The sequence below is a fragment of the Stylophora pistillata genome, chromosome 13 (genome assembly GCF_964205215.1).
Source record: "Stylophora pistillata chromosome 13, jaStyPist1.2, whole genome shotgun sequence".
NCBI lineage: Eukaryota > Metazoa > Cnidaria > Anthozoa > Scleractinia > Pocilloporidae > Stylophora > Stylophora pistillata.
The window spans coordinates 12,268,637-12,280,559 of NC_142531.1; the positions used below are offsets into that span (position 1 = coordinate 12,268,637).

The window sequence follows — 11,923 nt, forward strand, 5'->3', positions numbered from 1 at the left end:
ATACAGAAGGAAATGATTAAACGGGAAAAAATGGGTCACCCTACATCCAAAGAAAATACTCTCATAAAAAGTTAGCACAAAACTTCCTTAAACATGTAACAAAACATGAGCTTCTCTCTTCAGGTAAAGCGAAGCACAGTTCATTTCTATATACAGTGTACATTAATTAACCTTAGGAGTTGAACAAATAGCGTTTGTGGGAATGAAGCTCACTTACACGAAAAAGAATGAAACGTGTGAAATTAGCAACGAACGGCTTTGCAAATAAATAACTTTTCTTAATTTAGTAGAGAGGAACATGGAATCCCACGAATACAAATCAATAGTATCTAAGATATGAATACAGTCAGCAAGAGAAAGATATTAACGACAAACATACGAAGCGCGACAGCATCAGTAAACCCACGCTCATTAGTACAATAATGAAAGTATTAAATATCAAATTACTATAAAAAGCTTCAGTTAATTCATTGCTGCGGTCTGCTGTCTCTCTAGTTCTTCTACTGACATAAATTTCCTTGAAAAGTCAGCAGCGGTATCCTTGTGCACTGGGGCGGCCTGTTGGAGAACATCTTCACTGAACCACTTCGACAAAATGTTCCCTGAACCAGACCCACCAGGAGAATGGGGTTGAGAAGGATGGTTCATAACAGGACTTGAAACTACAGAAAAAAAAAAACCAGTCAGCAATCGTATCACCCTTGATTAAAACGTTTTAATCCACGTTCATGTTATCGGAACAAGAGAGCGTAACGGACGATTCATGCGGGAAAAAATTCAACTTCTATCAAAGGAAAAAAAAAATACATATTTATGCTCAGTCCCGTTATTGTTCACCATCGCTTCTTATTTCCTTTTGTCGCCAAACTGGATGAGAAAATTGTGTGAACGACCCTTGGCAATGAAACTAAATGAAAATTATTGTATGGATCTATGGTTAGGGAATGTTTGTTTTGTGCTACAATTTTGAAGGTGATCGACTTTTGACTAAGGTCGTGTAAATATCCTAGATGTTAATTTGTTGTGGATATGAAATAGTGCAGCGCTTTAGACAGCCAATTTTTTTTTCAAATTGCCGGCGCGCCTCGAGAGAGTTATCTGTCAATTTGCAACCATGTTTAGTCTTTTTAGAGCTGATAACTCTGAAAGGAATAGTGGTTCATATTTCAAACACTAAGGTATTTGCCTCTCGAGGCCCATTTATCAAACCATCAGCGACACTGAGTTTCCTGCGACTAATAGACAACATCACATAACCACCAAAACCAATGTAAAAAAGATCAAACACCTACCTGGTCGAGCCTGGACCTGCTGTAGACCAACCTGGTGGGGAATGTGATGAGAACGAGCTCCTATCATCGTTGCAGGGTTAACAGGTGGATATGCAGGTGATGGACGCCCTCCATACATCATGGCGGCAGCAGCTGGGTTGTGTCCTGGCATTAAGGGATACCTGCCTGCTGAGTGCGGAATAGGTAACCTCATAGACATAGGGTTTAGTCCAGGAGAGGGGATGCCTCCCATGGGATTTCCACTTGAAGACATCATCCTTAGATAAGCTGCTTGCATATGTGGTGGGATCATTCCAGGATGCATTGCAGAACGGGGGGGCATCGCCATGCCTGGCATAGGCGAGTTAAAGGGGGTACGACCAGGATGACCATGCATGGCTGGAACACTAGACGGAGACATGCGTCCGTTTCGTACATGCGGGCCAGGCCGTGGACCATGCAGTCCTGGAAACGATCTCGTCATAAAATGAGCCGCAGAAGGTCGCGTACCACTTCCGTGGATTCCTTGAGGATGATTTGGCGGTAGGTTCTCATATGGAGTCGACATCTCAGTACTGTTTATTTTTTGCATAGGTAGACCATGATGACTTTTTGCCAAACTCTCATTTCTTTTCGCTTGAAACACGTCTTCAGGAACGGCCACCTTCTCTGGTATACTATGAGGTTGCTGTTCGAACGAGTGGGTTAGGGGCCTACCTTCATTGGCCGTAACAACACGCGTGATACCACTGCGAATGCCTTTTCCCTGACTCTCCAGGGTAGTGGCATGGCCTAATAATCCTTCCCCCGGCTTGCCGTGGACTCTTGGCATCAAACTTTTAGACACCAGCTGCTGAGGTGACAGCAAAGGTGTCTTATCTGCCAATGGATGACGCTGGGGAGTGCCTGGTTCCGAGTGCGAAAGGGGCTTTACGGGTCTCAGAGGTGATCCTCCGCTCTGATTAAAAGAACGCAGTGGAGATGCAGGTTCAGAGTGAATACCGCTACTCTTAAAGGTGGGAAACGGTATTTGTGGAGATCCAGGTAAAGGTCTAAAGGCCGTTGGCTTCTGCAAAATCGGTGAACCACTTTGCGGTATCTGTGAATCATTTGACATCATGGACCTCGGAGACAACAAATGGTCGAGTTTCGGCGCAGTTTTGTTTACATGAGCGTCGTTTTCAGTCACATACTGTTGCAATAGCGTCGTCTTAATTAAATCATCTGCATTGCCTGACTGTGACCTTGCTTTCGCCTGGGAGGGATGTTGGTCAGCGGTGTGGTCTCTGTTATTAGCAATGGCTTCTTCGACTGCTACTGAAGTTCTTACTTTAGGTTGTTCGTCGCACTTTGGCATCTTCTGGTCGAATTGTTCCTGGCGTATCTTCCTCAACACAGATGTCGGCATAAAAGATCGATCAGGTATGAAAGGGGAACCCGTCTGACCTTCTGAAGTTGGTTTTGAATGCGATAAAGTCTGATTACGTGGTTCCGGGGCGCCGCCTGGTGTGGTGTTCCCCCCTTGTGGCTTCCTTGAAGGTGGCTTTTGGTTCCCTTTCAGCTGCATGCCTGGGTGATGTCCTCCGAGGTACAGCGACATGACATGTGGGGGTAGGTTATACAAGTTAACGCCACCAAACCCAAGTGGAGGACTCTCTCTCTGCTGTGCAAGCATAGCACGAGGGGACGGTGTGTGCCGCAACAAAGGAGAAGCAAACACATCTTGTGAGGGGCTCACTGGAAAGGGAGAAACCACTTAGTGAATTACAACATCGACAAACAAAATCCTAAGTGGTCAAAATTAAGCCTTGCATGCGTGCCTAGGAAGATTGTTTTGGGAGAGAAAGGGGCAAAGTTTCATTTCCACAAAACACACACATTCAAAACGGCAAAGCTTTATTTCGACAAAAAACACACAGACAAACAGGCTCAAGACGCTGGTCATTTATCAACCTCATTTTTCACAACAGCATATAAGAATTTCCATTCTTATCGTACTCTTAGTCCCTTGGTATTAAAGATACTTATCTCTAAGACAAACGAGGTGGGAACTCACATACCTATTGCACCGTACTTGTGGAACATCTCTAGAGGTGAGGGAGATCTGTTCATCTGAGGTACCACCTGGGCTGGTGATGGAGACCTGTGATCAGACAATGGCCCCTGCATAGTCATCCGTTGTAGCAGCTCAGCAGGTGAGGGTGAACGTCTTAGATCATGGTAAGGAGAAGGTGTATTTCTTGAAGTTTTACGTTTAGGAGATGGTGGTCTTGGTAGTAAACGGGATGGTAATCCCGGAATCTTTGTGTAAAACATATAATAATAAGTAATGAATTATTTCGCCAGCACAACATGTAAACTACGGACTGTATCTGTTCTACAGTTCAGTAAGGTGATTTCTCGTTCCTTTTCCCCGAGTCACTGACAATTGTCCTATCCCCAAAGAATACTCGTACCCTACAAAACTAACGTACTTTAACTCTGTTAGGCAGCCACCAAGATACGAACATGTAATACTTTGAAAAGTTATGGAAAGAAGACATTTAAAAAGTGTTTGTTACCGTCTTAAGGCTGAGAATTACAACTATGGCAACTTTCTAGTTACCCCCGCGTTGCCGCGCAGTACGAATTCACCTTGGAAAGATAATAATGCAAAACATCTTACCACAGGTTGAGGCTTCTCTGGCAATGTCCCTGAAGACTTCATCTTTTCAACAAGCATATCAAATGCCAACATTTCCTCCTTTGAGCTGGTTGTGTCACCACTTTTAAGATTTTCTTTGTTTTGTTCCAAGTCACTAGTTTCTTTCTTTGCAAAGTCCGCGGCATTTTTTGTGACCTCAGCCTCAATGTCCTCCAACCTGACTGATCCCCTAACCTTGCTTTCCTTTCCGAAAGACATAACCTCATCCAGAAGAGGCTGCATGTTCATGCGGGAACTATGTAGCATGTGTGCCAGGCCACGAGAGTCAACACCATCAACAACTGAAGGTGCGATTGGGGAGAATAAGTAGTTTGGTCCTGGTGACGGCGTCCGAGGTGTGTTTGCACCACCACTTGCAATACCTATTAAAAAAATTTCAATCATTCGATTACGCAACAGACCTTTCCCCAAGATAATGAACAGCTATAAAAAAATAATTCTCAGGGCGAAAAAAAAAAAGCAAACGTTCAAATGACAGGTATCAAAAATTATAGGCGAGTGTAACACCTATTAAAAGAGATGACTGTTTGAAGTTATCAAAATAAAATTACGTTCAAAGAACACCAGGCAAATCTTCTAGTAGAAAACTGTGAGAAAAACCATTCGAAAATTTAGACGCCCAGCAGTTCAAAAATTTGCGTACACAAACTGGGGTCAAATTACCTGCGCGATAGTTCGGTAGCCAAACTGGCAGAATGGTTTACACAACCCTCACTCACTTTACAATTTTAAATAAGCTATTCTTTAAAATGGTGGAAGAAACAATTTAACGTAAAGAATACTTAGCTGGTTGCAGTACGCCTACCTGGGCTGCCACTTCTACTGCTACTGTAGTTACTCCCTGGTTGACCGAAAAACTGACAAAATCGACTGCTGGCTTGGTCCACCTAATAAAAACATGATGCTCAAAGAATGATATCGTTTTTTTCCTCTTAGTGAATACCATACATAGTAAGCACTTCATTCACTTCACTGCTAGGAAAGCAAATGCCACCCTCCCATAAACAGCACATCAGAAACCCAAAGAATTCAAATAAAGTTTACATTAAACAAACAAATAGGAAAAATCACCGATTCTCTGTAATTCCCTCTCAATACTCGACATACTTCTTGAACTGTATCTAACCGTTTGTCATCAGGGAAAAGTTAAGGATATTTTCACTGATACAGGAAAAAAGTTTTAACAATACATTTATGCTTTTTTTTTAAGCATACAGGCAATGAGGATAGACAAACAAGACAGTTGGGATTAACTTATGCCCTTTGGAAGGATTACATGTACAAATGGCTAAGGTCACACAAACTTACCCCTCCTGAAAAAGGTAGCAGGGATTCACTCACGAAAAAGTCATTTATGTCAAAAGGCTTGGCATCTTGTTTATGACTGTCATCAGCAGTGCCATTCACATTTTCCTTAGCATCTTTAGTTTTTTTGGTCTTTATTTCATCTGCCCTTTCTTGTGATGGACCACTGCCTGTCGTAGCCGAAGAACTCTTCACTTCACCATTCACAAGGGCTTTCTTCCCAACTAAAATAAGTTCACACTTATTACTGCCTTGCAATAGTCTACATCAATATTCTACAACAAACTAAGGAGTTTTTGGGAACTATACTGCTTTCAAAACAAATGCAAGCTCTAAAGTTTGAGGCCCTGTGGTTACAAATCCTGATGTCATTAATGAATATCCTTATGGGCACCTAAACAAAAATGGAAAAAATGAATCAAAATCCACAAAGCACCACCCTAGAATGTGACCTTTCTAACCTTTTGCAGTATTATGTTTAAACAGTCATAGCATAAACAAATTAAATAGCTAGAGGGTGTTATCCTAACAAATAATTATCAAAATATCTAAACTTCAAGGAATGTTCAGCCATAAAAAGTGATAATTCATGTGGGATACCACAAGCTAGGCTTAGGGTGTTTCACACTTGCACCTATCTTACAATTAATCATTGACATATAATTATAATATTGGTTATGGAATGACACCACCATCCTAATAGTTCATGAAAGTCACACTGTACCTGACAAAATTGCTTTGAGCTCATCAGATGCAGATTTACGCCTCTCTTGATCTAGTGAGGTAGGGGTGAAAATGCAATGTCAGTTTGTACTCCAGTGAATTACCCATAGTCAATATATTTAATTTAAGGGTGTTGTAACTAATCTTGCAATGTGATGCAAGTACAAGTATTGATAAGTAACAATTGTCCACATCACCTTTTTTTTCAAACTCATCGTCATCAAATCCTTTCAGCTCCATAGTTTCAAACTGGCTTGATGGACCAAATGTAAACCATTCTGGCTCTTCATTTTTACTTTCCTTTACATGCTTTTTCCTGACTGTGGGGGGAATAATAAATTTACTACATAAGATTTCTATGTACAAACTATCAAAGTATACATGTACTCCCTTCGTGTTTCTTGGTCACTCTTGCTGAGTGTCAGACAGAATTTGATAAAAAATTGTACTCAACTTCAGAGCTGCAAGCCCAACTATTTGCAATCATAGTAAAGTGGGTAAGTTTCAGAAGGAACTGTGCTGCTGCATTAATGCAGGTGTATAACAAGATAGTTTAGTTTTATCAACTGAGTTGAAAATGTAAATTGGCCACCACAAAAAGAGTTTCTAAAGGTGACCTTTTGAGCATTGGCCCTTTGTCAGAGCAAAACATTTCTAAGGTGCAATTTGGTGACAAAATCATAAACTGCAAAATGACTATCCCACTTTAACCCTTTTAACTAAGTTATAAATACATTAAAGCTTTCTGTATGACTGGCTGCTGGCACAGGTTGCCCAACTGGCAACTTGTATAGTAAATATACTGTATACATACCCTGAATATTTCTCCCTCGACTATGTTCTTCTCTATTCCTGTTTTGATCTTGATCCCTCTCCCTGAATCCTTTGTCTTTCTCCTTGCCATAACCTCGGTCAGCTCTATCTTCCCTTTCCCTAAACCCTGAATATTTTCCTGACAGTTCTTCTGGATCCTGAGAGTTTTTAAAACAACATTAAAGGCATTCATAATATAAAGGCTTTATATGGTCTAACAGCTTGCAGGTTTGCTCAACTGGGAGAATGTTAGACTGCTGTTCAGGAGGGCTTGGACCACAGATGAGACCATCGCACAGTGTTCTAAATAACAAGTGAAATGAGCTGTCTTGGGAATAACTTCTGTTATAGAGTAGAAATTCTACCCTACTTGGATCAGGAATGTACTCTATAGGCTTTGTCTCCTGCATTTTCAGTGTTACACTGTTAGCTGAAAAAGGTGCAGTGTCTTCGGTGTTGTGGTCTAGCCTTTTATATTACATCATATACGAGGTGGGAAATGCTTGCTAAGTGCACAAAGAGCTAAACACAAAAGATCTTACGAGATAATAATAATAATAATAATAATAATAATTTAATATTTATATTGCGCAAATTAACATATGGATATGATCAAATGCGCATCACAACACTTTTCGGGGGACTTTGGCCGGACTGCATCAGCAGTTTACAAACAATCAAAGGAAACGTATTTGAAGATGCCCCTCCCCACAATTCCCAGTAAACAGGCCAGACCACATCACAGTAATCTTGTGAGTGGGTTCTTTAACATCCCCTGCCTAACCAAATCAACTAATTAATAGATGCAGGAGACGGGACCTACAGTTTATTCGTCCTTATCCGAGAAGACTACAATGTCTATCCATTTCTTGATATTATAGAAAGGTAGTGCATTCTTCTGAGTTATTTTAAGACCTTGAGTGTTGGTCCGGCCGGGGCTCGAACCATCAACCTCGACCTCCCGCACAATAATCCAGCCAATTGAGCTAACTGGGAGGTGATGAACATTTTTGGCAAGAAACTGAGGCAAGCTCATTGTGTAACCTACATACTTCTTAGTGCAGTGAAGCTTCCAAATTCAATGTTCAATGGCAGACAAGTTTTTGTCTGTAAATTGCTAAATCTCTCTAAGGCTGAATGCTATAAAAACAGCTTTGAGTAAGAACAAGAATTACCAGCAACAGTTCAAAAGTTTTACCTTATTCCTTTCTTGTAGGGGTGTACGTTCTTTATAGTCCAGGGCCCTTCCTCTGCCCACCCTTCCAGTGAGTCTACCCCTTCCCTCCCTTTCACGATCACTTGTCCTGCTCAAACCTGTCTTCACCCTCTCCTGTTGGTTATTCCTTTCAGGTGTACTCTGAGGAATCTGACAGCCTTGTACAAAGCTTTGACGCTGAGGGCTCAACACTATTCCATCCTCAATACTGAGATGGAAAAAAAGAAAATGGAAAGCTTCTTAAAAACAAATCAAAAGATTAATCTTGACACTGTTCCTAGCAAAAACAAAGAGAGTTGTGCCTCTTGGTCAAAAAGCATTATCGAAAAGGGTGGAAACAACAATAGTTATGTCGCGTTATTCATTTGACAGGTTGCAGCGTACAGTGTATGATCTTAGCTTGGAGAATTTGCTGTTGGATCAACTAATAATCCCCTAATTTTATATTCTTCTATATTCTTCTATATTCTTATCACCTATCTGCTTGATATTGTACTGGTATTGTGAGGAGAAATTATGTTTTGATCACCTTAAACTCCCAGAGGTGATAAGCTTGTAACTTCTCCCTACAATTTCCATACATGATCCAACAAACAGGTAAAGAAAATACTCAATCTACCAGGTTGAGGTTGGTACCTTGATCTAACACCACATTCTTAGGACTAATTTACAAGTAAATTTGTGGCAGTTTGAGGAGAGAATTAACAATCAGATCTCCGGAGTTAAAGGCTAACTGAGGATGAAAGGGGCTTCCTACTTTGGAGTTAGGTTCTGATTGAAAAGATTTAGTAGCTAAAGTGTACCATGATTTTACTTACAGGAGCTGTTTCTTGAGTTCCTCCCCTGGCGAGGCACATCTTTTTCCACTTGAGCTAGATTGGTGCCACATCTCAGGATCCCACACTCCATGCCTTTTGTTGATAAAAAATCAAAGAATAGTGTAATCAACATAAATACTTGAAGACACTGCAGCCAAACAGGGCTTCTACTGTGATTGTTTAAGGATACAGTAGACTTTTGTGGGTGTCCTTTGCAAAAAAATTTTAACACGCTACTCTAAGTGTAAACACCATAAACTATATATCAACGGAAAGGTAATGAAATACCCTATTCAGTGAAAATTATTTCATTTTAGCTTGACCTAATCATAATCCAAATGTTTCTTTGAGCAAATTAATCATATATCAAATCAACCACACAAATAAAACTTATGCACAATTTCAATCCTAATTGATGCTTTGCAATTAGATTATCTCATTGTTTGCTTTGCGATTTATCTGTCAAGTTTGCTAATCAAAAATTTTCCAATGCACATTAAACCAGAGGCCATTGCAGGAGAACCATTATGAAAAACTGAATTTCTACCATAACTCTCAGCAAAAACATATTTTACTGGTAACTATCTAACAGTTACCCATGACAAACTTTGATTCAATTCTACTGAATGGGGGCAATTTTGATTTCAACTTTTTCTTGTTTTGTTTTGTTTTTTTTTTTTTCAACCTAAAAGCAGCTTAAGCATGCCAAAGCAAAACTTAATGGTTTTGCTGATCAAGTGAGAGCAGCAAAGATTGGCTAGACCATGAGCCTTTATCCATTTCAGTGAGATTATTTTGCCATTCCGTGTCAAATTTCTTTACTTTCTGTGCTGACAGCCAGGCCTCTTTCACTTTTGCCAATGGACTCTTCCCCTTTTTCTTTCTCCATTCACATTCTAGGTTTAAACACAGAGGGATAGCAAAGATCTCTATGTGCAACTAAAATCATGAGATGCTTACACAATCAAAACTGAAGGACCAGAATATCATACTGTAAGAAACCCTTTGGGAGCCATTTATGTTGACATGTTATAATTGGCTTTTCACAATATAGAATTCAGTTTGAAAATGCATTTTTCTAAAAAACTTACATGCATTTCAATATTTTACCAAACTTTTTCTTGGAAATCATAGTTAAAACAATAATGTTTAGTTTGACTTGAACAAAAAAGGTTTAAAAAAAATTGGCCCTCAAAAGGTCTACTGTATCCTTAACCAACAAACTCTGAATAACTGAGGAGACAAATCACTGAACATCTATCTCATAAAATAAACATACAAGATATTTCTATGCTAAGCACACAATTTCTCTTTTTCTTTTCTTGATGACTTATTATTCATGGTGAAAAAAACTTTATAGAGCCAAATTTCAATCTAATCTTATGAAGCAAGCAGGATTTCAGTTGTATCCGGGCCTAAATTGACAGTATCTATGCCCCAAAATGTATCAAGAATTTGAAAAGATCGTCTTTTTTTCACTTTGTCTTCATTGAAGTAGTGCATGTCTTGGAGGCAGCAGAGTGGCTGAGTGGTTAGGGTGCTGGACTTGTAATCCAGTGCCCAAGGTTCAAATCCTCCACACTGCCACTCACTGGATTTGTTCTCAATTGCCCTCAGTTCAACTCCTCAGCTGTGCTCTGTAAATATCCCACTGGTCCGCCTTTTACCAGTGGGGATTTTTAAGCACTTAGTTTACATTGTGGCTGAAAAGCCCCCCAGGGGTAGCTTCAATTTACATGTCTATCTTTATCTCTTTATCTCAGCAAGAATTCACTATCAACCAGCTGCCAAAAAGGACAGTCAAGTACAACACTTATATTAATTCAAATATTGTTGTTGTTCACCAAGCTAAAATTGAGCAAGTATATTTTGGAAAAACTACATGTGCATAAACACAAATTGTTAATTTAAAGATTATTAGTATAGATAATAACATGATTTCTTGTGCAATTTGGTGTTAATAAGCACAAGTAAATTGTTTTAACACAACAAAATTGCACGAGCCTGTAGGATGAGTGCATTTTTTAGCCTCTGAAAAATTTACAAGTGCTTATTTACACCAAATTGGGCGAAAAATCATGTTGTTACATGTTAATAAATCACACAAAGAAAACAACAGTAAGTTGAGACAGATAAAATTTTGACAGCGTGCACACACTATTCATTGCACTCCTGTTACATGAAAAATGTATTCATTTTCAGCCAATCTGAAACAAGTAATTTTTCATGTAAATCATTACCCTCCATACACACACATACTTTACATTACTGTATTTACCCGCATATACGCTGCACCTGCATATAGGCTGCACTATGAACTACTTTTTGACCTGATCTCAGGGGAAAAAAGTTTTTCCAGTAACAAAGCACAATCAAGCCAAAAAGTTGAGAAAACTCTTTCTTTTTTTAATTTCTCATTCGATAAAAAAACAACATCTCTATGAAAGAAAACTGTCTTCTTGAGTGGGGACGTTCGCAAAAAATATTTACATGCTTCCATCTTCGTATGTTCTTCTCATCTACTCTGTAGTGGCATGCAGTTTCTGGGTTTCCCTTCTCTAAAGCGCAAGTAATAACAACGAGTTTAAAATGTGATGAATATGATACCCTCGTTGATCCTTTCGGCGTCGTGATTTCTTAGAAAATGAGTGATTTGCCTGTTTTCATTCTTTGACAGCATGCAACATGTGGGTTACCATGGTTACATACTGGGCTAGTTGTATTGAAAAAAAAAAATTAACCCCCTCTATGAAAAGTGAATAGAGCAAGTGTTATCGAGAATATCACTCGTGTTGTTTGCGATTCAAGGATTCAGCTGCCATACAGGCCAAAAGTAACCAGAAAATGGGTGAACTACTTGCAACTATGAAATGAAAAGCGAAATACGAGGATATCATGTATAAGGAAACACCTGGAATCCCACAATTTATGAGACCGATTAAACTGGAAATAAACTTGTGGAACACCTGCTGGCAGAATTCAGCCGTGTTGCTTGTTATTTTATCAAGAAAGGTGAAGAGATTTCATGCCAAGTGACTGGAAAGAGGGTTCACTCACAAGGTCCTTGAGGAGG

The 11,923-nt window shown here is 39.6% G+C and overlaps 1 protein-coding gene across 1 annotated transcript in view; it reads right to left on the reverse strand.

The window, feature by feature from the left end:
- Nucleotides 1-87: 87 nt before the first annotated feature.
- Nucleotides 88-11,923, reverse strand: part of LOC111336546 (uncharacterized) — a 13,418-nt gene continuing 1,582 nt past the window's right edge. Inside the window, exons 4-14 of the mRNA XM_022942656.2 lie at nt 8,851-8,943; nt 8,015-8,240; nt 6,818-6,974; nt 6,201-6,323; nt 6,005-6,055; nt 5,284-5,504; nt 4,781-4,862; nt 3,937-4,337; nt 3,332-3,572; nt 1,293-3,008; nt 88-662 (exon numbers count right to left, since the gene is read on the reverse strand). Coding sequence (XP_022798391.2) covers nt 463-662; nt 1,293-3,008; nt 3,332-3,572; nt 3,937-4,337; nt 4,781-4,862; nt 5,284-5,504; nt 6,005-6,055; nt 6,201-6,323; nt 6,818-6,974; nt 8,015-8,240; nt 8,851-8,943 — 3,511 coding nt within the window. The 3' untranslated portion in view covers nt 88-462. The remainder of the gene's footprint in view (nt 663-1,292; nt 3,009-3,331; nt 3,573-3,936; nt 4,338-4,780; nt 4,863-5,283; nt 5,505-6,004; nt 6,056-6,200; nt 6,324-6,817; nt 6,975-8,014; nt 8,241-8,850; nt 8,944-11,923) is intronic.